Source organism: Hyperoodon ampullatus (assembly GCF_949752795.1).
Source record: "Hyperoodon ampullatus genome assembly, chromosome: 1".
Taxonomy (NCBI): domain Eukaryota; kingdom Metazoa; phylum Chordata; class Mammalia; order Artiodactyla; family Ziphiidae; genus Hyperoodon; species Hyperoodon ampullatus.
In genome coordinates, this window is record NC_136914.1 from 125,798,542 (window position 1) to 125,825,179 (window position 26,638).

Sequence of the window (26,638 nt, forward strand, 5' to 3'; positions counted from 1 at the left end):
TGATACCGTGGCCAGTGCTTCCGGGGGCTTCCTTGCGTGCCAGCGGCCGTGTTGAGTACCAGCTGGCATGATGTTCCCCAGACCTCTAAACAAACCCGTGTAGTGGATTCCGGCAGATGTCTGAACCGAAGCTCAGAGTCACTCTGAGGTCCTCGTGCCCCCACCTGGCCTGGCTGGGGGCTGTGCCTGAGGGGCCCTCAGCAGTGCGGAGTGACCCCGGGGAATCATGACCCTGACTCTGCAGCATCCGCCAGTCCACAGGCTGCCCCGTGGCTGCCCCTCCACCCGGGGGCCCGGGAGTGCCGCGGAAACTCCAGGCCAGGGGAGCTGGGCTGCAGGACGGGCACTGTCTGAACCCGGCTGCCCCGGGGAGGTGTCGGGGAAGGGCAGGCAGGAGGCCCAGAGGGCGGACTTCACTGCACACTTGTCATACTTTTAAACCATGATAATGCGGCAGCTATTCAGAACACACAAACCTAGGGAAAGCGCTGCTAAGAAGACACCATTTGTGCTCACTCCCCTCACTGAACTCCCCAGGGAGACAAAACAGTCATCATCCCCATTGTCTGCCACCCCAAGAGAGGAAAGGAAGCAACATCAGTCGGGACAGGACGCACAATGAACTCTGACCTACAAATTGAACAGTCTCCCTGTGTGGGCGGCGAGGGGCCACTGGGACCAGAATGGGGTCCTCCACCCACCACGGGAGGGCCTGGCGAAGCACGACGCCCGCATCTTTACCGGGCCGGGCTCGTGGCAGGGCTCGCAGGCGAACGATGAAGTGACGCGGTGAAGAAGGCCCCAGGCAGGGCCGACACCCCAGCAACCCAGCATCAGTGGGGAACCTCCCGCACCTGGGCCAGCCGCTCCCCTAAAGCATGCCCCCCTGCCCCCGTGTGTCCCCAAGCCCACACCCCGCCCCAGGCCCAGAAGTGGCACCTGAAATGCAGACAAACAGGCGGTGGATCAGGTCGTGGCTGCCGTGGAACCGGGACCGGATCTTCTCTCTGATGGCCACGGGGCCTGCTTCCGGCCCCATCTCGTCTGAGGGGCAGGAGCCAGCTGTGAAGCCGCTGTGCAGAGAAGGAAAAAAGGAGCACAGGTGGAGGGGCGAGGGAAGGCAAAATCTCTGCCCGGAGGCCCCCTCATTGCGGGAGCGCACTGGGGCTAACGCCACGTGCTGAGTTCTTCCTGTGGGAGAGTCACTGCCCCTACTCACACCCTCTGCAGTGGGCTGATGGGCCCCCAAAAGATGTGTCCACACCCCAACCCCTGCACCTGCCAGCAGGACCTGTTTGGAAGAAAAGTCTTTGCAGCTGCAGTCAAGGTAAGGATCTTGAGAGGAGACATCATGGATTATCTGGTGGCCCTAAGCTAAGGACAAATGTCTTTGTGGGAGATGGAAGAGGAGACACAGACACACGGGGGAGGGGAGGAGGCGAAGTGACCACAATACAGAGATCAGGGTGATGTGACCACAAGCCTCGGGGTGCCTGGAGCCACCAGAAGCTGGAAGACGCAGGAAGGACCCTCCCCCAGAGCCTCCGGAGCGGGGGCAGCCCTGTCAGATTTCAGATTTCTGGCCTCCGGCCTGTGAGAGAAGAGATTTCTGCTATTTTAAGCCCCCAGGTCGTGGTGCTCCTTTTACTAAGACCCGTCCTTCGTCCCCACCATGCACTTCCCTTCCCACAGCCCAGGGGTCCTGCTGCAGGTGCTGCTAGCTCTGCTGTTCAGGGGTCACCCTGCGGCCTTAAGTAGTGGCCGCAGTTGAGCCTAGACTGTTAGGGCGTCCACTGACTGTCCTGTTCTTAAATTATTTATCTCCCATCTTCTATTTCTATGGGCCGTTTTGTCCCACTTTCTGGGAAATTTCCTCTTTTTTTCTCCGACTTTCCTCTTGACATTTTTGCTACCAGGTTTTTAATTTCCTGTTCTCTCTGTTGTTTCATGGATGTGAAATATTTTATCTATCTAGAAACATTAATTATAATTTTTTTTTCTGATTTTTTTTTTTTTTGGCTGCGCTGCAAGGCATGCAGGATCTTAGTTCCCCGACCAGGGATTGAACCCGTGCCCCCTGCAGTGGAAGGGTGGAGTCTTAACCACTGGACCATCAGGGAAGTCCCTCATTATAATTTTTTAAAAGTTGCCCTCAGTGGCCTGCACTATCTCTGTTTCTGCTTTTCTGTGGGAGAGTTGGGTTTTTTCATGCCTGCCTCAAATGCAGAGACCCCTGTCAGAGAGAGGCCCTGGAGTGGCCTCCTGGCATGGCTGGAATAGCGGACGCCCTCGCATCACTGGTGGGAGTGTAAATTGGTGGATGACTTTGGGGAGGTGCTCTGGCACCATCTCAGTGAAGCTGGCACACTCCTCAGCCCAGGGGCCATGGTCGGCACACACCCAAGACCCTGCTCTGTGCAACTGCAAACGTGGCAGAATCTTCAGGGCAGTTCTGGAAGTTCCAGTAAAATCCACCAGTGATGGAGGAGGAGAATCCACTGTCATCTTGTCACGCCATGGCCCTCCTGATCGTAGGGGGTGAGCAGCCCTGGCCCCTTGGGGACGTGGACGACCCTCGCTGACACGGCAGAGAGACGCACACAGCCGCCCGATGTCTCACTTAGGGTCACGTCCCTTGGTGTCAAACCATCAGGAAGCTCGGAGATGTGACGCGCCTGAGAATTCAGTGCAGGGGGCGCTGGGGCTGGAGAGGGCCCCAGACTGGCTTCATGGGCTCCCCCTGCTCAGCCAAGCGGAGATGCACGAGTGCACGTCTGACTGGCACACCCTAGCGACGTGAACATTGGCTTATAAGTAATATTTCTTTTTTTAAAAAATTTATTTATTTTATTTATTTATTTTTGGCTGCATTGGGTCTTTGTTGCTGCACGCGGGCCCCTCACCGCGGCGGCCTCTCTTGTTGCAGAGCACAAGCTCCAGGCGCACGGGCCCCAGCAGTTGTGGCATGCGGGCTCAGCAGTTGTGGCTCGCAGGTCCCAGAGCGCAGGCTCAGCAGCTGTGGCGCAGGGGCCAACTACTCCATGCCATGTGGGATCCTCCCAGACCAGGGCTTGAACCCGTGTCTCTGCATTGGCATGCGGATTCCCAACCACTGCGCCACCAGGGAAGTGCCCTTATAAGTACTATTTCACCAGAACGTGGAGGAGTGGTGGGAGGCTGAGGGCGAGGCTGGGACCCTCGTGATGATCTACATCTCTGCCCTCCCAGACCACCTGCCAGGTTTCCAGAGACGAAGCCCCTGACTTTCTGCCTGGGGGGTGTGGACTTGGCGGCCCCTGTCCTGGGAGCTGAGTAAGGAAAGGGGATGGACCATCACTGTCCAGGGTGTCAACTTCCATCAACACCCCCAGTCTCAGTTCACAGCCTCACCCAAAAGATTGGAAAGCAGGAGCCCAAGCAAATATTTATACACAATATTCGCTGCAGCATTATTCACAAGAGCCCAAAGGGGAAACAACCCAAGTGCCCATCAACAGATGATGGATAAACAAAATGTGGTCCCTCCATACAATGGAATATTATCCAGCCTTGAAAAGGAAGAAAATTCTGACACCAGCTACCATACGGATGAACCTGTAGGACATTATGCCCAGTGACAGAAGCCGGTTACAAAAGGACAAACACTGTGTGACTCCACTTATGTGAGATCCCTGGAGGAGTCACATTCACAGAGACAGAAAGCAGATGGTGGGTGCCGGGTGCTCCGGGTGCTGGGAAAGGGGGCTTTAATGGGGACAGAGTTTCAGTTTGGGATGATGAAAAGTTCTGGAAATAAAGAGTGGTGGTAGTTATACCACATTGTGAATGTGTACAATGCCACTGAATTGTACACTTAAATATGGTTAAAATAGTAAAATTTATGTTATACGTATTTTGCCAAAATTAAAAAGTAGGGGAAAAAAAGATTTAGGACAGGGGAGAGCAGAGGAAAGGGAACTGAAAAGTCTAAGTAGCAAAGAGAGCTGATGGATTTGGCATCAATACAACAGGTTAAGAGTGAATACATGCTAAAAACCATTAAATTATACACTTTTATAGTACATATTTTTAATAATTAAAAAATTGAAGTATAGTTGATTTACAATGTTGTGTTAGTTTCAGGTGTACAGCAAAAATTATACACTTTTAAAGGGTGAACTGAATGGTATATATACTATATATCAATAAAGCAGTTACTGTTAAAGACCCAATTATATTAAGATATAGTAGCAATAAACAAGCTGAAAATGAAATTAAGAAACAACCCTATTTGCAATAGCATCAAAAAGATTTAAATATTTGGAATAAGCTTAACAAAAAAGTGCAAGAGTTACACACAGAAAACTACAAAATGTCACTGAAATAAATTAGACCTAAATAAATGGAAAGACATCGTATGTTCATGGTTGAGGACTTAATATCATTAAGATGGCAATACTCCCCAAATTGGTCAATAAGTTCAATGCAATCTGTATCAAAATATCAGCCGCCTTTTCTTTTTCCATGCAGAAGTTGACAAGCTGATCCTAAAATTCATATGGAAATGCAAGGACTCAGAACAGCCAAAACAATCTTGAAAAAGAAACAAACAAGTTGGAGGACTCACATTCATGACGTGGACTTTAGTATGAAATGCCAGTAAATAAGACTGAGGCACTGGCATAGGACACATGACGATGGAAGAGAACTGCGAGTCCAGAAATAAACCCACACATTTGTGGGCAACTGATTTTCAAAAGAGGTGCCAAGATCATCCAATGAGGAAAGAAGGGTCTCTGCAAAAAATGGTGCTGAGATAGAGAAAGACCGTCTCTCCAATAAGTGCTGCTGGGAAAACTGGAAGCTGCATGTAAAGGGATGAAATTAGAACATTTGTTTCACACCACATATAAAAATAAACTCAAAATGAATTAAAGACCTAAATGGAAAACTGGAAACTATAAAACTCCTAGAAGAAGACACCGGCAGAACACTTTCTGACATAAGCCATAGCAATATTTTTTTTTGGATCTGTCTCCCAAGGCAAAGGAAACAAAAGCAAAAATAAACAAATGGGACCTAATTAAACTTAAAAGCTTTTGCAACAGCAAAGGAAACCATCAACCAAATGAAAAGATAACCTACTGAATGGGAGAAAATATTTGAAAAAGATATGACCAATAAGGGGTTAATATCCAAAATATAGAAACAGCTCATAAAACTCAAAAAAAAAATTTTTAAAAAACAGATTAAAAAGTGGGCAGAGGGCTTCCCTGGTGGCGCAGTGGTTGGGAGTCCGCCTGCCAATGCAGGGGACGCGGGTTTGTGCCCCAGTCTGGGAGGATCCCGCATGCCACGGAGCGGCTGGCCCCGTGGGCCATGGGCTCTGAGCCTGCGTGTCCGGAGTCTGTGCTCCGTGACGGGAGAGGCTACGGCGGTGAGAGGCCCGCGTACCACAAAAAAAAAAAAAAAAAAAAAAAGTGGGCAGAAGACCCGAATAGACATTTTTCCAAAGAATACATACAGATGAAAAGCACATGAAAAGATGCTCAACTTCGCTAATCATCAGAGAAATGCAAATCGAAACCACGAGATATCACCTCCCACCCATCAAATGACCATAATCAAAAAGACCAAAAATAACAAGTGTTGCTGAGGATGTCGACAAATGGGAACCCTCCCACACTGTTGGTGGGAATGTAAATTGGTGCAGCCACTTTGGAAAACAGTATGGAAGGTCCCTCAAAAAACTAAGAATAGAACTACCATATGATCCAGCAATTCCACTCCTGGGTATATATCTAAAGAAAATGAAAACAGAAAAGATACATGCACCCCAATGTCCATAGCAGCATTATTCACAATAGCCAAGACATGGAAGCAACCTAAATGTCAATCAACAGATGAATGGATAAAGAAGATGTGGTATATACATACAATGGAATATTACTTAGCCATAAAAAAGAATGAAGATTTGTCAATTCCAACAACATGGATGGACGTGGACAGTATTATGCTAAGTGAAATTAGTCAGACAGAGAAAGACAAATACTATTTGTTATCACTTACATGTAGAAATCTAAAAAATAAAACAAACAAATGAATATAACAAAACAGAAGGAGACTCATGGATATAGAGAACACACTAGTGGTCACCACTGGGGAGAGGGAAGGAGGGAGGGGCATGATAGGGATAGGGGATTAAGAGGTACAAACTATTAAGTATAAAATAAATAAGCTACAAGGACATATTGTAACAGCACAGCGAATACAGCCAGTATTTTAGAATAACTTTAAATGGAATATAATCTATAAAAATATTGAATTTCTATGTCGTACAACCTGAAACTAATACAATATTGTAAATCAATTATACTTCAATAAAAATTTTTTTTTCTGGGAGAACTGCATTTCCACACACAAAAGAATGAAGTTAGACCTTACCTTATACCATATACAAAAATTGACTCAAATAGATCAAAGGCCTGTATCTATTCTAAAATTCTTAAACTTAGAATTTTAAATTCTTTAAAATAATTCTTAAAAATTCTTAGAAAAGAACAGGAATCTTTGTGGTCTTGGATTAGGCAACAGTTTCTTAGGTGTGAAACCAAAAACACAGCAACCAAAACCAAATATCTTATTCAGCAGTTCCTCAAACAGTATGACACAGCAACTCCACTCTGAGGTATCTACCCAAGAGAACTGAAACACATATTCACACAAAAATTAAAATTAAAAACTTCTGTGCTTCAAAAGGTACCTTCAAGAAAGTGAAAAACCCCACAGAATGTGAGAAAATTTTTGCAAATCATGTATCTGTCAAGGGTATAGTATCTGGAATACAGAAAACTCTTGCAACTCAACAATAAAAAAATAAATAACCCAACTAAAGAATGGACAACGGATTTGAAAAGACATTTTTCCAAAGAAGATATACAAATGGCCAGTAAACACATGAAAAGATGCCATCATTAGTCATTTAGGAAATGCAAATTAAAATGATAATGTGCTATTTTATGTCCATTACGATAACTATAAGAGTTTAAAAAGAAAACAGAAAATAGCAAGTGTGGATGAAGATATGGAGAAATTGGAACCTTGTACATCCCTGGTGAGAATCTGAAATGCTACCGGAACTCTGGAAAACAGTTCAGCAGTTCCTCGTGCCATGTGACCCAGCAATTCCACTTCAAGGTATCTACCCAAGAGAACTGAAACATAGATTCACACAAAAATTTGTACGTGAATGTTCATACATACTAGCCAAACAATGGAAGCAACCCAAATGTCAGTCATAAATAAAGGGATAAACAAAATGTGGTCTAGCCACACATGGGATTCATTTTTGGCCATAGAAAGTATTGACAGGTGCTACAGCGTGGATGAACCTCGAAAGCATTAGGCTATGTGACGGAAGCCAGTTACAAAGGTCACTTATTGTATGATTCCATTTCTTTAAAAAGTCTAGAAAAGTCTAGGCGAACCCAAGAGAAAGAAAGTAGATTAATGGTTGCCAGTGGCAGAAGGGAGGGGAGAATGTTTGGGGTTTCTTTATGGGGTGATGAAAATGTTGAGATTAGATACTGGTGGCAGTTGCGCAACTCTGTGAATATGCTAAAAACCACTGAATTGTACACTTTAAAAAGAATAAAAGGATGTTTTCCTTGTAATCATCTAGAGAACTCATATTCAAGAAAGAGCTCAAGCTAAATGCCCGTCAATAGTGGGTTGATTCAGTAAATTAGCTCAGTCATACAGTTTCCACGAAGGACAGTTAATGATGCTGGAAGTTCTAAAATATTAAATAAAAAGGTAGCATTTTAAAAATTAGAGCTATCATATGTACATAAATGAGATTTGGGGAAATATAGTCAAGGCAAAGCATTAACATTACATTTATTTGAATAGTAGGACGATGGATTATTTTCTGAGCATCTTCTAAGATTGAGTATTACTTCTACGACCAGAAGAATAACCGTTAGGCTGAGGAGAGGCAGCGCCCACAGCCCTCCTGAGGCACAGAGTTTGTTTCTTAGTGGAGGGAACGCATGCTCTGGGGCTCAGCCCCGCAGCCCCTGCCCCTCAGATAAAGCCCTGAAAGTGAGGAAGCCTTTCTGGACAAGGTGCTGCGGCTGGCAGGCAGCTCGCCTGCAAGAAACCAGGGGAAGGGCCCTGACTGTCAGCTGAGAGTTGAGAGCTATGAAGCCTGCGGTTCATGTTGTGCCTTAAAAGAGCAATGAACCCTCCCAGCAGACTGAGACTGAGGCTGGCCCACAGGTGGTGGGTGGGTCAGATCGCAACCATGGTCTCAACCCCAAGCCCTCAAGCCCTCTCCTGCTGCTCTGCAGAGTGGGGCGTGTGTGTGTGTGTGTGTGTCTGTGTGTGTGTGTGTTGGGGGCGGGTGTGGATGGAAAGAGAGCCAGAGGCTCTATAAGGAGCCTGGTCCTAGGCAGAAGAACCAACAAGGTGCTGCCCACGGGCAACCCAGCTGGGCTTGGAAGGGCCACTGGGAGCAAAAGAACAGAACACTGGGGGTGGGGCCTGGAATGTCACCTGGGGCCTGAGCTTGGGGCCCGAGCTTGGGGCCCGGCCGGGTCAGCCCAGTCCTAGGGGCCACATAGATGGGCATTGTTTGGGCACCAGGGGCCCCAGGAACACTGCCCAGGGCCACCCTTTTGGAAGGGTGCTGGTCCTCCATGGGCAGCTGCTACACAGCAGGCTGGGAACATGGAAGAGGGGCCCAAGGATGAATCAGACCCTGTGTGTGGCCCCCAAGAGCCCAGTCTAGTGGGGGAGCCACACGCTTTAACAAGACAGAGCTGAGAGGCTGGCTGGCGCCCATTGGTCCAGGTCTATGGTGAAGGCAGGAACAGTGAGGGTGAGACATGGCCGGAACTTGAGACGCAGAGGGAAAGTGGGCGAGAGAGGCTAGGGTGAAGGCGTGAGGGGCGCCCACCTGCCAAGGGCTTCCTCTGCCTCACCAAGCAGTCTGAGCTCCCGTCACCAGCCATATCTACCTAGGCACTCAACTTCAAATCTGCATGGTCACCTGGATGTCGAAAAATCCAGCACCTTCTGTGACCGATGCCCAACTGGATTCTGTTTCCTGCCACTCTCTTTTATTGAAGGCAACACATATTCCCCGTAACAACTCCACTTAGGTTTGAATTACTAGGAAGTGTCAATTTTCTAGTAGCAAAAGACAATGCAATTCTAAAGTTACATTAATACCAAAGGTTTTGTCCAGCCTGTGTCTTTGGCCACGGTCCATGTCAGGGCACGGCATAGTGGCAAACTTTCCAAAGGGCATCCTCGAAAGGCACACATGGAGAAGTATCTGATTCCATGGTCAGAGTAGAAAAAATGGCCTTTAGACGGGAAAAGGATTTTGTCATTTTGAAGTTCTAGGGGTCTGTGAAATAAGAGATAATACAACTTGGAAAAACTAATAGCATCACAAGGTTTTTCTGGCTATGACATCACATGGATGAATCTGTGAGCCTTTGAAACCTTTTGTAAAGGCCTAAGTAAGAGAAAAACAAGGAGGAACAAGAGGGACTGATGGAATCCAGAAGCAAGGTTTATGCTTGGATGTGGGGAAATGGAAAGTCTGGACATTTGCACAACCACATACCAATTCTAATGAGCCAACTTTGGCCCTGCTAGCTCCTTCTTACGAAACACATCCATCCATCTATCCATCCATCTGTCCATCTATCTACCCAACCACCCACCCATTCATCTATCCATCGACCCATCCATCCATCCATCCATCCAACCATCTACCCAATCATCCATGTATCCATCTATGCATCCATCGATCCATCCGTCCATTCATCCTAGTATGGTGACGATTTAGCAGGGAGGTGTATGTGTGTGCTGATATGGGTTGAATTGTGCCTCCCCAAATTCACATGTTGAAGTGCTAACCCCCAGCACCTCAGAACGTGGCTTTATCGGGATATAGAGTCACTGCAGATGTAATTAGTTAAGATGAGGTCATTAGGGTGGGTCCTAATCCAATATGACTGGTGTCCTTCAAAAAATGAGAACTTTGGACACAGGTGCACACAGAGGGAGAATGACATGTAAAGAAAAGGCAGAGATCAGAGCTTAGCATCTACAAGCCAAGGGGCCCCAAGGATTGCTGGCATCCATCAGAAGTGAGAGGGCAGAGGCCTGGACAGATCCTCCCTCATGGCCTCAAAAGGAACCACCCCGCTGACACCCTGATCCAGGACTTCTGGCCTCCAGAACTGAGACAATCAATTTTTATGGTTTACCCCCCAGTTTGTAGTACTTTGTTACAGCAACCCTACAAACGAATACAAACGTGATGGCACAAAGCTGACAGGCCCAGGCTGCCCAGGGGGTGTCAGCACATATATCTTTGGGGCAGCAAATATGCTAATTTATTGTGAACAGACCAGATCTCCCTGCTTCCTCTACTCTCCAGCCACTTGCAAGGTCTTTCTTCTAGTGGTTTTAATGAGTGGCTCTGCGTTTGGAAGGAAGACAACTTACTCCAGTGCAACGTCCCCTTGGGGTGAGCACAGGCTGGGAGGGAGGGGGAGGAAGGATAAAGCCCTCTCCCCAAGGAGACCACAGCACACGGCTCAGGTCCACAGAGAGAACAAGAGAACAAGAAGAAATGACTGGGACCAGGAGGGCTGGCGCCGACCCAGGAAACAACCCAAAGGGGCTGTTTCAGTCTCTTCTCACCAAGGGACGGCCAACAGAAACACCGACAGCTCTAGGTGGGAACGCAGCCTGGCCGACACCTGGCTGGTGAGACTGAGCCGAGAGCCCATCTCGCCACACCAGACACCTGACCCACCGACACTGTGAAATGATGAACGGGTGCTGTCAGAAGCCACTAAGTGTGTGGTAATTTGTTATGCAGCATGGCTGACTAATACAACTGGGCAGATGTTGTAACTGAGTGACCAAGTGGAGGCTGGCACACTGAGTCAGGACTGAAAGCAAAATGAAACCACTTTGGTGCAGAGAAGACTGAACTGGCGGGTACGTCCAGTAACAGCTCCTGTCTTGGGAGGCTCGGGGCATCCCCGGGGCTCACCTGAGTGTGTGCAAGTCGCCACACCAGAGCCCAGGTCCTGTGGAGCAGCAGGAGGAAGTGTGGCCGCCACCCAGACACCCTCTCAGGGCACTGCAGGGTGGTGCTGGGGGACAGGGGCTGGTCTCAGAGCCACCCCCACTGCTGACCAATGGCAGGCACAGGACTCTAGTGGCCACCACGCAAGCTAAACACAGAGGGGCGCTCACATCTACAGGGAGATGCCCGGTCTCCACACCTGCCACCATCTGCCGGGGCCTGTCCCCACCCCAGCCGAGGCAGGAGGCTGATGAGGGCTGCTGGGGGTCCAGGCAGCCTGGGGACTCTGGGGGTGCGGGCGTGTTCACCTCTGAGCAGGGCCTGAGGGTGGGGAAGGCCGAGGCAGCCTGGGGCTTCGCTTCTGACCACAGACCTGGACTGAACGCCAGAGGGGGAGCTGTTCAGAGGCCAGGCCCCAGGGCTGCTACAGAGCACCCCCCCACCGGTGCGGTGTGCACACGGGGCGGCCCCTGGCGGGGAGCCCAGCACCTAGGACCCGCCAGGCACAACTCCCCTGACCCTGTCAGGGGCTGCCACAGGAGCTGCAGCTCCTACCAAGACCCCACAGGCCCCGGACAGAAAACCTTCTCAACCGAAATTCAGACCATACCCCTCCTCTGCAGACACGTCTCACTCCCTGCTTCCCAGATTACTTGGAGTAAAAGCCAGAAAGCCTTCCTGAGGCTCGAGGGGCCCAGCGTGCTCTGGACCTCTCTCTGTCAACCTCCTCTCCCACTCTCTGCTTGTAGGCGCCTCTCAGCCGTGCCCCTCGCTGTCACAGACAAGACAAGCGCGCTACGGCCACAGGGCATTGCATGGACATCGCTAGGCCCAGAATGCCTTTGTCTGGACACCCCCAGAGGCCCCCATTCTTTTGATCCATCCCAGCATCCTCTAACAGAGATGCTTTCCTTGGCCACCAACAACCTCCACTTCCTTCCCCCACCCTGCGTTACTGCTCCTGGGGCGCTTGTCTCCCTGACGCAGCACGTGTGTGCCGACTAGCGGTCTCGCTCCGGAGAACGCGGGGCCGGCCACGCAGCGACTTCTGTCTGTCTGTTCACTGCTCTGCGCCCAGCATCAAAGACATCCCACCCCACACCCCGCGAGCCTTCCAATCTGTATCCACTGAACACATGGCACAAATTCCTTAGACGCAGAGGAAAACCAGGTGCGGGCTGTCTGTGGGAATAAAGGCTTTCTCCTGTGATCGAGTGCTAAGCGGACTCAGGAAAAAATCAACCCGCAGGGCCTCCTGAAGCCTCACAGCTTTGGAGGTTTCTGTCTCTACGTTCTCCTCCTCTCCTGCTGCATCCAGAAAATGTGTCTGACGGAACGACTCCTCGCGAGGGCGCCCCCACAAAAGACATGTCCACATCAAATCCCCAGGACCTGTGACCGTGACCTTATTTAGAAAAAAGGCCTTTTCAGATGTAAGTAAATTAAGGATCTTGAAATGAGATCATCCTGAATTATCTGGGTGGCCCTAAACCCAATGACAAGCATCCTGACAAGGGAAAGGGGAGAAGACAGAATCAGGGAGGCTGCTACGCGAGAATGATGAAGAGACTGGTGTGACGCAGCCACGAGCCCAGGAACAGCCGGAGCCGCCAGGAGCCAGAAGAGGTGACGAAGGACCATCCCCTAGAGCTTCCAGCAGGGGTGCAGCTCAGCCCGCAGCTTGGCTTCCGGCCTCCAGGACTGTGAGACTATACATCTCTGCTGTTGAAGCCGCCCAGTGTGTAGTGCTCTGTATGGGACCACAGGACAACAGTCCAGAGGGGAGGCTGTGGTCCAGTCCTGAGTCCATCCCTCACCCGCTGGGTGACCCAAGGGGTGACGTGGCCCAGACCCTGCTGCTCAGGCCCAGAACAGGCAGTAAAATAATCGCTGGTGGGTGCAGTGAGGACAAGGACGACCACGTCTGAAGGGCGGGCCCATCGCGGACGCCTCGGTGCCCGAGCGCTGGTGGGGGAGTGTGAGGCCACAGCGAGGGGGCCCGAGTGACAAAGTGTCCAAAGAAGCGGGCACACTGACGTAATTTACGGATGGGGCACCTTCAGGGGTCTCTGGGAGTGAGACGGCCCTTCCCCGCCCGGGTCTCCCCTCAGCCAGTGGGCCCTGAACTGGCAGGGGGGTGGGGGCTGGTCAGAACCGTGATGACAGCCTCCCAGAAGATCACAGCTGCATCTTCCCCAAAGTTCCGAGCAGAGACCATGGGGCTCACAAGGACAACCCCAAGGGCTCACCATCCCTAAGAGCGACCCAGTACGTATTCTGCCCAGATAAGCCCTGACTTTCATCTCATTTGAGGACCAGCTGCAACCTCAAGTTCACATATTCCAGCCCCGCCTACCTGTAACCAGACCTGGTTCTACGGTGCTTTTCAAACCCACTTCTAGACACATTGCGCTAGAGCTCATATTTTTAGAAGATATAATTTATTTGCATATTATCTGTGCATTCCTTTAAAAATGAATCCTGTCATGTTTTAAAAGTGAAAAGGTTTTTTCTGGCGGGGGGTGCCCACTCTGTGTGGCTTGTGGGATCTTAGTTCCCTGACCAGGGATTGAACCTGCGCCCCCTGCCATGGAAGTGCGGAGACTTAACCACTGGATCACCAGGGAAGTCCCAAAAAGGACTTTAAATGAAATCCCAGGTGTGTTACATGCTAAAGAGTGACCGTTGTTATGGGAAAACATTGTAGCTTGTCAGGCTGGACCATCCACTTACTGAGCAGAGCTGTGCCCTCAGCCATCTCCTCCCCGCGGGCCAGCGCCATCTGTCCTGGGGAGGGGAGGGCAGCCAGTGGCCTGCACCACTGGGGTCCCCCACCAGGCCCCTGGGAGGCCCAGGGAAGGAGCCTGGTCCTCACTGGTCAGTCCCTGTGGCCACAAGGTGGGGGCCAGGACAGTGACATGCACACAGAGAGAGAGTGGGCAGGCCCCTAAGGGTGGAGGGCTGCACAGCCGTCGGGGCACGTGTGGGTGTGGAGACGAGTGTGACACGAGAGCACACACGCTCAGGCTCCCGTGACCACAGGAACAGCAGTGGTCTCCACGTGCCGCACTCGTGCACACCGGGGTCTCATTCACATGCTGTCCCTCGAGGGATGGTTTCAGGCCTCATCATTTTCTTCTATAAAATGGGAATAAAGAGAAAGACAAATACCGTATGCTAACACATATATATGGAATTTTAAAAAAAAAAATGTCATGAAGAACCTAGGGGTAAGACAGGAATAAAGACACAGACCTACTTGAGAATGGACTTGAGGATATGGGGAGGGGGAAGGGTAAGCTGTGACAAAGCGAGAGAGTGGCATGGACATATATACACTACCAAACGTAAGGTAGATAGATAGTGAGAAGCAGCCACATAGCACAGGGAGATCAGCTCGGTGCTTTGTGACAACCTAGAGGGGTGGGATTGGGAGGGTGGGAGGGAGGGAGACACAAAAGGGAAGAGATATGGGAACATATGTATATGTATAACTGATTCACTTTGTTATAAAACAAACTAACACACCATTGTAAAGCAATTATACTCCAATAAAGATGTAAAAAAAAAGGGGGGGAATAATTACACCCACATGGCAAGGACTAGGGACAGTGCGTTGAAAGCGGACGTGCCTGGCCTAAGACAAATGCTCCGGAAGCTGCAGTACTTTCCCACTGGATTCCCACAAGACTGGAGATTAAGGAAATAGAGCAGTGAGTCCACAGCCAAAACAACAACACAGGGTTTTAACAAGGCACCGTCACACACAGATCTGCACTGTGGGATCCCGTGGCGCTCGGGGTGCAGCCCACCCCCCTGCCTCCCCTCCCTGGGGCCCTCACAGCTGCTGTTCCCATTCCACAAGGTCAGCAGGACCTCTGAGGCCCCCAGGGAGATCACTGAAGGACAACAGCAAAGACTGCAGTTTGGTTCCAAATACTAAATATAAACAAGACACTGAAAACTAGCTCATTTCCCGTTTCCTCTAGTTAAGCAGCACGACCACGGATGTCCCGTGAGATGAGCCGGTTGGAGGGAACAAGCATCCTTTGTGTTCTCCAGACTGTCTCCTGCCCACCTCTGTCTAAGCCCACAGGCTCCTGCCCTGCGCAGAACCATCAGGGCTCCCATCTGGGGAGACAGAAGCATAGTGTCATCAGAATCACACCAGTGCCTATGCCAGCTGGGGACAGTCACCAGGCAGCAGGGAAGGCTTCCTGGGGGAGGAAGCACGGCCTGGCAAGAGGTGTGACTCTACAGTCTATAAGTCCATGAAGACCCCAGCTGCCCCGCACATGGGGCCCATAGTGCCCGAGGACTCGGCCTCCCCAGCCTTGGGCAGCCCCACCCGGCGCCTGCCACCTATAAGTTCCGACCTGGTTCCGCTGCCTGCGAGCCCTGCAGAACCGGAACCCTCACGGCGCCCTGCCTCCCCACCTTCCCGCCACCTTCCTGGTGCAGTGCTTGTCCACTGCACACGCTCCCGTAGCCCTGCCTGTCCCCGGGTGGGGCATTTCTCGCAGATTCTGGCCTCAGGGCCCACTTCCCCACAGAGCTGCTGATCACAGCATCCGAGAAGTACCGGCCTCCCTCCCCAGGGGCAAGGGCTTCTGCCTCCCCGGCTCCCATCCTGGCCCCAGGGCCAGCGCTCAGGAAAACTAACCGGGAGCCTGGAAGAGGGCCTGGCTCTGAGGAGGTCAGGCCCCTGTCTGTGAAGTCAGGTGAGCACCTGCTACGGGGTTGGGGGTGGGGGCACATGAGGCCCTAGCTGGGTGCACCTGCCCTTGATGGGCCCTGGGCTGGTGGCAGGGAGGGGAGGCCCTGCCGTGGGGAGGGCTCCCAGGGTGGGGCTGGGAAGTTAGGAGAGGTCAGACAGCTCAGGCTGAGGGCCTTCGGGCATCAGTCCCCTGCTGTCTAGGCAGGAGAATGTAACCTCCCAGAACCACCGTTTACTTGTCTGTAAAATGGGAAAACAGTACCACCACCCACGGTCCTCTGGAGAAGGACTCACAGTGGGGGTGGGATGGTGGGTGCGCGTGTCTGCCTTGTGCTGTGTGGCCCTGGGTCTGTAACGCGGGGCTAATCACAGCCTCTGCAAAGGGCCGGGGGTGCCAGCTGTGAGGCTGGGGGTGGGGGAGTGGCCTCAGGGCCACAGGCTCCCACCACCACCGTGGTCCAAGAGGCCAGCCCCAGAAGGTCATGCAGGAGCTGGGCATCAAGCAGGGCCCAGTCCAGGAGTGCCCGAGGTCTGCCCCAGGCTGGTCTGTGGGCACACGTCCCACTGTGACCACCTGGAGTCTCTGGTCATCACTGTGGTGATCCAGAAGGAACATTCCCTGCGACACTTGTGGGGAACAGCCAGGGAGCCGCAGCCACCCCTCGTCACCAGGGACACTCTGCAGAGCCCTGAGGGCTGAGGAAGTTCTGGGAACCTGCGGCTTCCCCAGACGGGGAGGACAGACAGCAGACACCCTGCCTGGTGACTGCTGTCCTCTCTGAGCCATCCTGGCCTGGCAACTGACTGATGGCATGGCCTCAGCCAGCAGGGTGGACCTGGGCTCCGTCAGAGCCACTTCCCCTGTCACAGGCCACAGGCTGTGCTCAGAGGAGGAAGGCCACTCAGGCTGGTCCCCCTGGAGTCCGGAGGCAGGGAGAGCCAGCGGCTCCCAGGTCCATCTCATCCGCTGGCCACACACCCCCCCCCCAGAGGTGGGTCTGTGAGACAAGGGGCAACTCCTCCTCCAGGGCTGGGGAGGGCCTGATGCAATGGTGCCATGTGACTGGAGGGTGGCAGCCCTAGCAGGTGGCCTCCTGTGTTGCTATGGCGACCCCTCCATGGATCCCACAGCTGCCCTGGCAGGTCCTACGTGTCTACCAGTCCCTGGCACATCTGCCTCTTCCAGCTTTGTCCACTCATGAGGCTACAATGTTGCCAGGGCTCAAGGGGGTGGGGGGTATAGCAGAGCTGGGCAGGGCCCCAAAGCAGCTGCTGACACCCACCACCTATATCTAGTAAAGAAATTGAAATTGCAGTTAAAAACCTTTCCATAAAGAAAACTCCAGGCCCAGATGGCTTCACTGATGAATTCTACCTAATATTTAAGTCAGAAATAATACCACTTATACAAAAAATCTTCTGGAAAATTGAATAAGCAGGAATGTTTCCCAACTCATTTGAGGATCTCAGCATTACTCTGATACCCAAACCTTAAAAGGACATTTACAAAAAAAAGAAAAGTACTGCCTAACATTCCTCACAATCAGATGCAAAATCCTTAACAACATTTTAGCAAATTGAAGCCAACAATACATAAAAAGGAAAATACCTAGTGACCAAGTAAGGTTAATCCCAGGAATGCAATGGCTTAACACCTGAATATCAATCAATGTAATTTATCACATTAACAGACTAAAAAATTAAAACTATACGACAATCCCAAAAGATTCAGAAAAAGTACTTGAGAAAAGTCCAGCAAACCGGGAATAGAACTTCCTGAACCTGAAAAAGGGCATCTATAAACATCCTACAGCCAACATCACACTTAACGGTAGATACTGAATGCTTTCCCTCTGAGAGCAGGAACAGGGCAAAAATGTCCTGTGTCAACTCTTCTGTTCAATGTTGTACTTGGAGGTCCTCCCCAGTGCAAAAATGCAAGAAAAAAAAGTAAAAGACATCTAATTAGAAAGGAGACATAAAACTGGCTTTATTCACAGATGACAACATCTGTGTAGAAACTCTGATGAAATCTTCATAAAAACTACCATATCTAATAAACTGAGTTTAGCAAGGTTGCAGGAGATAAGATCAATATACAAGAATCAAGTATCTCTATATAAGCAATGAACAATTGGAAACTGAAATTATAAAGCAATACCATTTACAATAGCATCAAAAATATAAAATACTTAGGGATAAATCTGGCAAAAGATGTGCAAGACCTCAACAACACAAACTATAAAACTTTGCTGAGAGAAATTAAAGACCTAAATAAATGGAGAAATATACTGTGTTCATGAATTTGAAGATTCAGTATTACTAAAGTGTTAATTTTTCCCTAGTTGATCTATAGATTACACAATTCCAAGCAAAGTCCTAGCAGGCTTTTTTATTTTTTATTTTTTTGGTAGAAATTGACAACCTAGTTCTAAAATTCATGTGAAACACAAAGGACCCAGAAGAGCCAAAACAACTTTGAAAAAAAGGAACTAAGTTGTAGATTTATATTACCTGACTTTAAGGCTCCTTATAAAGCTACCATAATCAAGACAGTGTGATGTTGGTGTCAATATAGACAAACAGATCAATTGAACAGACTAGAAAATACAGAAATATATGGTCAACTGATTTTTGACAAAGGTGCAAAGGCAATTCAGTGGAGAAAGGGTAGTCTTCAACAAATGATACTGGAATAATTGGCTATCCTTATGCAAAAACAAAATAAAACTTTGATCCATACCTCACACCATATACAAAATTAACTCATAATGGATCATAGACCTAAAAGTATAAAACTTTTAGAAGAAACAAGAAAAATCTTTGTGACTTTAGGTTATGAAAATAACCCTTAGATATGACTTCAAAATCACAATCCATGAAAGAAAAACGGATACATTGGACTTCCTCAAAATTAAGAAATTTTCCTCTTCAAAAGATACTCTTAGAATGAAAAAACAAGCCATAGACTGGGAGAAACGATCTGCAAATAATATATCTGATACAGAACTTGTATACAGTATAAATAAAGAACTCTCAAAACTCAATAAGGACACAACACAATGAAAAGAAACAGCAAAAGATCTGAATAGACACTTCACTGAAGAGTATAGGCCGATGGCAGGTGAACACATGAAAAGGTGCTCAGTGTCATGAGTCCTTAAGGAAATGCACATTAAAACTGCAATGAGACACTACTCACACCACTGGAACAGCTAAAGGTAAGAAGCCTGACCACGTTGAGGGCTGGCGAGGCTGTGGAGGAACTGGAACTCTTATATGCTGCAGTTTATCGTATGACAATTATACTTCCATAAAGCTGTTTAAAACAACTTTAAAATACCAGACTGTGTTCTCACTGTGCTTACGTGCTACCACCTCGGATGCTGGGCCTTCCTCCCAGAAAAACATCACCTGCCCTGCTGCCCTCCAAAGCTCTCTGGGGTTCCCCACCCCTACCTCCTCTTCCCCCTCTGCTCTTCCTGGCAGCTGGGCCCCTCTATTCAGGTCTCAGTGAAGTCACTGCCAGGGCAGGTGCTCGCTGAAGGAGCCGCCCTGCACCCAGCCGGCACTCTGCGTCTCAGGAGTCAAGTTTATCTTCTCCGGGACCAGGGGCCTTGAAGACCGGCACTGGGTGGGATCACGAGGTGGGGTGGGTACGCTGGGGGAGAGCCGGGCCAGGAGCTGTCCTGGGTGCTGGGCTCAGCGCCCCTGCACCTGCCCCCCTGCCCAAAACAGTGGCCACTGCCCCGGCCAAGCCGTCCTCCCGGCCCAGAACACAGCAGCTCAACACCCAGCTGTGACTTAGTTAGAAAGACTCTGGACACTGGGGAGGCCCATCTAGGAGGAGGGCAGCACCCCTCCCAGGACCCCCAGACCCAGCCCTGCCCTCTGACCCCAAGCCGGTACTCAGCCTGGCTTCTCTCTCACCCCGCGGGAGCCCCGTCACTCGTGAACGGTTGATCTGATGACAGTCATTAGGCCTAATCTGTTTTTCAAGCGTCTCATTAATTCCAAGTTCTCTTTTTTTTTTTTTTTGCGGTACCTGGGCCTCTCACTGTTGTGGCCTCTCCCGTTGCGGAGCACAGGCTCCGGACGCGCAGGCTCAGTGGCCATGGCTCACGGGCCTAGCCGCTCCGCGGCACGTGGGATCTTCCCAGACCGGGGCACGAGCCCATGTCCCCTGCATCGGCAGGTGGATTCTCAACCACCGCGCCACCAGGGAAGCCCTCTCCTCTATTTTTAAACCGCTCAATCATTCTCGTTTTTCCTTCCTGGGGCAGGACGTGGGTGGGAGACCCCGGGGCTCCGTGTGGCAGCCAGGACACTGTCACGGGGACAACGGCTTGCGCCCACTGCCTGGCCCCAGAGAGGCTCTGGTGACACAGCCACGATGTGTCCACCCCGATGGGGAGGGAACTGGGCACTGGGCGGGGGCGGGGGTGGGGCAGGAGCTGGTGCCCAGGGTCACACAGCCACCAGGAAGGGGCTAGGGTTAGATCCAGCCCCACCCTGTCACCAAATCCTGGAGGTGGTCCCCTGCGGAGCCCCCAGCAGCCCCCAGCAACGGGGCAGGAGGGGCCAGCCAGCGGCTCCTGAGTCTTGGCTCACTGAGCAGTCAGTCAGTCCAGGCAGTGCCCTGTCCCTGTCACTCCCATGTCTTGGTTCACACCCCCTTACCCTTGGGGGTGCCAGCTCAGGACGTACACCCCAGGACACCCCACACAGTCCTGACGGCCAGCACCAGAGGTTGTGGGTGTTGATCATACACTGGAAAAGGATGCACATCCTTCCAGGTCATGGAGGCTGGTGGACAGCAGTGGCCCTGGGACAGGGCAGGGGCTGACCGGCCCCTGACTCCATCTGCTGGAGGGAAAGTGGATTCAGTGAAGTGTGGACAGAGCAGGTCAGAAGTGCAGTCCTGGGCCTCTGGGAAGGTTTCCCAGTGACAGAGACTCGTTCACCACATGCTGCTCGAGGAAGCTCAGCAGTGCCAGTGCATCCGGCCTCCCCCCGCTGGGCAGAAAGGCCAGGCTGAGGTCCACGGGCACTCGTGGTGCAGCCTGGAGGGGCCCAGGAGGATCTCCAGCAGCCCCCTCCATACAGGGAAGCAGTCAGTGGCCTCGGGGGGCCAGAGTCCTGCTCCAAGGAACAGAGGATGTGGCCTCCTCTCTGTAGCCCCAGCTGCTCAGGGCTGGACCCAGGGTATCCCCAGGTCCCTGGGGTCCCCACCCCGGCAAAGGGCAGTGGAGCCTGGGTGGAAGCACCGGAGTGCCGCGGCTAGCAGGAAGGCGGGGCCATCCATTGGAGTCGGAGCCAGGCGGGCAAAGAGCAAAGTCAGTGAAGCACAGAGCTGTCGGCCCAGGACTAAGCAACGCTGCAACGTCTGCGACCACCCTGTCCAGCTGCCACCCCACGCGTGGGGAGTGAGAAGGTGGAGGTGAGGCCAGGAAGCAGTGAGACCGGTGATGGGGCAGGGAGGTGGCTCAGGACTGGTAGCGGCAAAGGCTGAGGCAAGGACCAGCCCTGAACAGCAGTGGTGAGTAAGGGCCAGGGCGGGGGAGACGTGGAGGAGCCACAAGGAACGGAGGCACGCGCTAGCAAGAGGCCCCTTGGCTCCTCCTCAAGTGGCCGCCAGCCCACGGGCGCCCTTCCTCCCCTGGACCCCCTCCCGCTGCGTTCGCGTGGCAGGAACACACGCTCCAGTGCCACCCCCCAGGCAGGCGAGGAAGCACCGCACGTCGGAAAGTCCCCTCAAGGAGATGTCCCCAAGGTCCCCCCTTTGCCATTACCACCACGCTCAGCAAGGAAGGAGCACGTGGTCGGGCACAGGTCACCAGTTTAAGGGCAGAAGCTCAGAGGCCCGTGCCCTTCCAGGTTCCTATCATTCTAACCAAAACGACAGCCAGGGAGGCCCACCAAGTGGGGAGGCAAAGGCACGGCCAGCCGCGGAACTGAGTAACACAGAGCAGGCCAAGCCCGCTGCTGGCACAAGTGGTGACGGTTCCTGATCCCTGAGCCAGGGCCCGGGTCAGGCTTGCCCATGCGTCACGACGGCCGTCGGCCCCGGCCCCCCGGCCCCCCGGCCCCGGCCCCCTCCAGTGGGCGGAGACAGCCTCAGAAGGCAAGCCGGCCTGGGCCTCTCACTATGCACCAGGGCAGAGCAGAGTTAACGGCAAAGAAGGAGACCCTGGGACACCAGGAGGCAGTGAGGGGAATGTCCCTTGGCCTTGGGGTGGGAGGAACGGCACCGCAGACCGACTGGAGGAAACGAGAGGCAGAGGACCCGAGTCTCTAGAATGCTCATGAATTTAATTACACAAAACATAACTGAAGACATCTGTAAATCAGAAGACGTCAACAAATAAGACCAAAGGGCAAATAACAAACTGGGGAAAGCTACCTGCAACAAAGACACCAGGCAGAAGGAACATTTCCAAGTCAGCAAGAAAGACACGAAAACCCAACTGAAAAACAGGCAAAAGACAGGCAGAGTCAATTTGCAGAAGAATCAGGAGGAAATGCCCAGGGACACCGATCACCAGAGAAACACAAAGCAGAGCAGCCGAACTCCACTTTGCTTCCCAGATGAGTCAGTGCAGCCAGTGCTGCCCAGGCGGGGGGTGGGGGTGGGGGTGGGGGTGGGGTGGGGGTGGGGGTGGGGGGGTGGTTACTGCTGAGGAAGGGAGTGTGACGGCAAGGGTCATGCCTTCGCTGGGGCGACTCTACTCCTAAGGGTGGATTCCCAGAGACAGACACAAAACCGTAAGGAGAGGGACCACAAGGCTAATCGACAAAATACGGAAATGGGAAAACGTACAGCAAGTTAGCGTTAAGTCCTACGAATACTGTGTTTTAATGAATTTTGCAGATAAATGATCATTAAATAATATTCAGTGAAAAAAATAAAAGTGAAAAAAATAATAAAACTGCTCATCAGATTTGGGATGGTTTTTATTTCCTTCTTTTACTCTTTTTTATGTTTTCATAAGTTTCTACAATGAATGGGGACCACAATTATAATTAGAAAAAAGCAAGAGTCAGTGTTATTTTTTTCAAGAAGGTTGGAAACACACTTTAGTAAAATGTCCACAGAAAGGACCAAACAGACCCAAGAGGGGGAGAGTTTCCGTCTTCTAGACAAGTGAGCTCTCCAGCCAGCCTCAAGAGTGTGGACAGTTTGGGATGATGAGGTGAGTCCAGGCAAAAAACAGGAAGCTTTTAAAAATGCTAAGTTTTCCCAAAAAAGGTTAATCTTCAAGCACTGAAAAGGTAAGAAAGAAAAAATCTGAAGGACACTTGGTTCTGAAACATTCTGCCCAGGACTGTGCTGGGGCGACGTCCCCCACCCCAGGCAACAGCATGGCTGGAACCGGCCTGCGTACAGCAGGCTGAAGGCCGGGCCTGGGGGAACGTGCAGGGCTCTTCCCGCCCGGGCCCTTGCTCCAGGACCCACCTCCGGCCTGCATCGTACCCCCAGCAGCCCCATCCTTCCACCCAGAGGCTGTGTGCTGCTTGAGTGGGAGGTGACACTCCAGGCGTCCCCGGGGAACGTGGCTCCAAAAGCAGACTCGTGGTCGCGGCTTGGTGCGTCCCTTTCATGGCACCCGACTCAAAGGTGGCACAGAGGTCTGAGGCTGCACCCGTCTGACTCACGCATGGGGCCACTCCTCCTCCCGTGCATGACAGGGGCCACAGGGGGACCTGCTGGACAGGCAGGCCTCACGGTCAGCTCAGGATGTCGGCTCATCACGGCCAAGTGATGACCAAGCACGTCACCAGACAGACGGGCTCTCGCTCAGGCAGGTCAAGGGTGATGCCGGCCCCTCCAGACACTTCGAGCCACGGCGGGTGCCAGCCTCTCCGGGGTCCGTCTCTCTGTCTGCCAGGGGCGGGGGGTCACCTGCACCCGACACAAGCCTGGCTGTGTTCATGGGAAGCTGCGCACAGATGATACTAACAACGCCAACCGATGCCCGGGATCTCGCCGTCCGAGTTCTGGTGAACTTGCTGCCTGTGTGAGGCTGGTCTTCTGTGTCTGTTTCAACAGGCTGCTTTCGCTCCTCCATTCGTGTTAGATCACGCTCTGCAAGGTTGGGCCGCCTCTCCCGCACCCTGCTCAGCCACCCAGGAACCCATGTGTGATGTGAAGGGATGATGCTCCCCACGTCTGCGCTGCCCGCGGAGGGCATGGGCGCCACCTGCTGACCTGATTCTCAGCTGCTTCTGGTGCAGTGCTCGGCCCCGGGTGCCGCTGTCCACGGTCCTGGCCCAAAGGCCTGGCTGCCCTGATCCCCTGGCCACCCTCAGACCCTCTGCACCTTCTGGAAATGCTTCCCTGGGAGATGGGAGCATCTCCCGAGGCCTCCACGGAGGCTGTTTCCTTTTCTCAGCTCAGCTTCTGTGTTTGTGCTAAGCCAGAGGAGGCCTGGGAAGCTGCCGGCCTGACGTGAATGAACAGTGTCCACGGCGGGACACGTCAGGAAAGCAGGAGGGGGTTCCAGACAGAGTAAGTGTCCACTGGCTGTCACCTGGACACAGAGCAAGAAAAGGGGGGCAGGTCAAAAGCTGAAAAGTCGAAGTATCTGGTCAAAGAATTTGTGATGGTTTCATATCAGCCTTGTAGGAAAATGATCCACTTACCAATCAACTCTGGGCCACTGAGTTGGAGGCCCTGAGGGAGGAAGCTGCTCCTTAGGTTGTGGACAATAATTCATTCCACTGGACATTATTATGTTGGTCTTGCACCTAAAAAATGGCCTCATCAAAAAGAGCTGCTTGGGCTTCCCTGGTGGCGCAGTGGTTGAGAGTCCGCCTGCCAATGCAGGGGACACGGGTTCGTGCCCCGGTCCGGGAAGGTCCCACATGCCACGGAGCGGCTGGGCCCGTGAGCCATGGCCGCTGAGCCTGCGCGTCCGGAGCCTGTGTTCCGCAACGGGAGAGGCCACAACAGTCAAGAGGCCCGCGTACCGCAAAAAAAAAAAAAAAAAAAAAAAGAGCTGCTTATTGGGACTTCCCTGGTGGCCCAGTGGTTAAGAATCCACCTTCAAATGCAGGGGGCGCAGGTTCGATCCCTGGTCAGGGAGCTAAGATCCCACACGCCATGGGGCAACTAAGCCTGCGTGCTGCAACTACTGAGCCTGCACACTCTGGACCCACGTGCCACAACTAGAGAGAAGCCCACTCGCCGCAACGAAAGATCCCGCGTGCTGCAAGGAAGATGCCGCGTCCCGCAACTAAGGCCCAACATAGCCAAATAAATAAATAAATATTTTAAAAAAAAATAGCTGCTCATCGCAGCAACGTCTGTAAGAGCAAGACTGGAAACAGCCACAAGGCAGGTGGCAGGGCCTGACTGCATGGTGGTCCAGCCACACAGTGCAGTCCCACGTGGCTGAAATTGACAGTGGAGACATCTCTAGAAACTGTCATGGACAGGCCACAGGCCTTCAGGCTAGAAGGTCAGGAAAGCAAGGCAGAGAAGGATGAGGTCCTCTGCCAAAGAATGGGAGTGGAAAACATGTGCCCGTGTGTGTGTCCGTGTGTGTGTGCCTGTGTGTGCCCGTCTGTCCGTGTGTGTGTGCCTGTGTTTCCGTGTGTGTACATCCTTGTTTCTACTTTTTAGTGTCCATGTGTGTGTGTGTGCTTGTGTGTCCGTGTGTGTGTGTGTGTGTACATCCTTGCTTCTACTTTTTAAATTGAAGGATAAATTATAAAAAATTGGAAAACTGTAACTTTAGCAGAGGAGTAGAATAAGGTAGAAAGACAGATTTCTCTGGGAATATCTTATTTTGTAGATTTGGCCAGGAACCATGCAAATTTTTCACATAATCATAAAATTAAATTAAATGCAAATGGCAATCTCTATACAGCTCACGCTAAATGGAACAATTTAACCTGCTGTGGGTAAAACTTGGGCATGACCTCAGAAACAGAATGATTTCAAGTGAGTTGAAAGCAGTCACTCAGCTGTATATTCTAGTGGGATATGCCCGAAGGTCAAAAGAACTGTTAAAAAAAATCTTAGATGATGACAAGTATTGGTGAGGACGTGGAGAAACAGGAGCCTCGCACACAACCAGGGATGAAAACTGCTGGCGACAGCTCCTCAGAACATAGGGGCACCATGTGAAGCACTAATTCTCTCCTAGAGAGACACCCAAGGAACTGAAAACTCACAACCACACAGAAACTTGTGCATAGGTGTTCACAGCAGCATTACTCAATGATAACCAAAAAGTGGAAACAACACACCCGCCCATCGACACATGAACAAAATGTGGTCTATCCGTACAGTGGAATATTATTCACCATAGAAAGTCCTGACACCTGCATGAAGGTGGGTGAACCTTGAAAACACGATGCTCAGCAAAAGAAGCCAGACACAAAAGGTCACATAATGAGTGATTCTACTTATATGAAATGTCCAGAATAGTCAAATTCACGGAGCCAGAAAGTAGATTCGTGGCTGCGAAAGGCTGGGGAGTGCCTACAGAACCCACACAGAAAAGGCTGCGGTGGAGCCTCGGAGTTCAGCTCGAGAAGAAAGAGAGGCCCTGAACCCCACGGGCTCCCGGCCAGCCCCTGCCCATTGCTGGGGGAGCTGGCCACACGCTGCTCCAGGAAGAAGGTGGCAGTGGCTGCACAGGCCTGCAAGGCGTCTGCCCCTGCACCCAGACGGCCCCTCCCTGCTGACCGCCCCTCTGTGCACAGCTCCCGTGGCTGCGGGCAGGGACCTGTCCAGCCTCCAGGCTGAGCCCCCTCCCCTCTCCATCCTCCCACCTCCCTTTGCACACAGTGAAGCCAGGATGGGAGCCTGCGAG

General features: G+C 51.8%; 1 protein-coding gene across 3 annotated transcripts in view; it reads right to left on the reverse strand.

Annotated features, from left to right (window-relative positions):
* ZFYVE28 (zinc finger FYVE-type containing 28) overlaps positions 1-26,638 on the reverse strand; it is a gene marked incomplete at both ends in the record, with an annotated part of 113,422 nt that overhangs the window by 4,875 nt on the left and 81,909 nt on the right. For all 3 annotated transcript variants that reach the window (XM_079699998.1, XM_079699997.1, XM_079699999.1), the window contains one exon: positions 940-1,073. In XM_079699998.1, the coding sequence (XP_079556124.1) occupies positions 940-1,073 (134 nt within the window). The remainder of the gene's footprint in view (positions 1-939; positions 1,074-26,638) is intronic.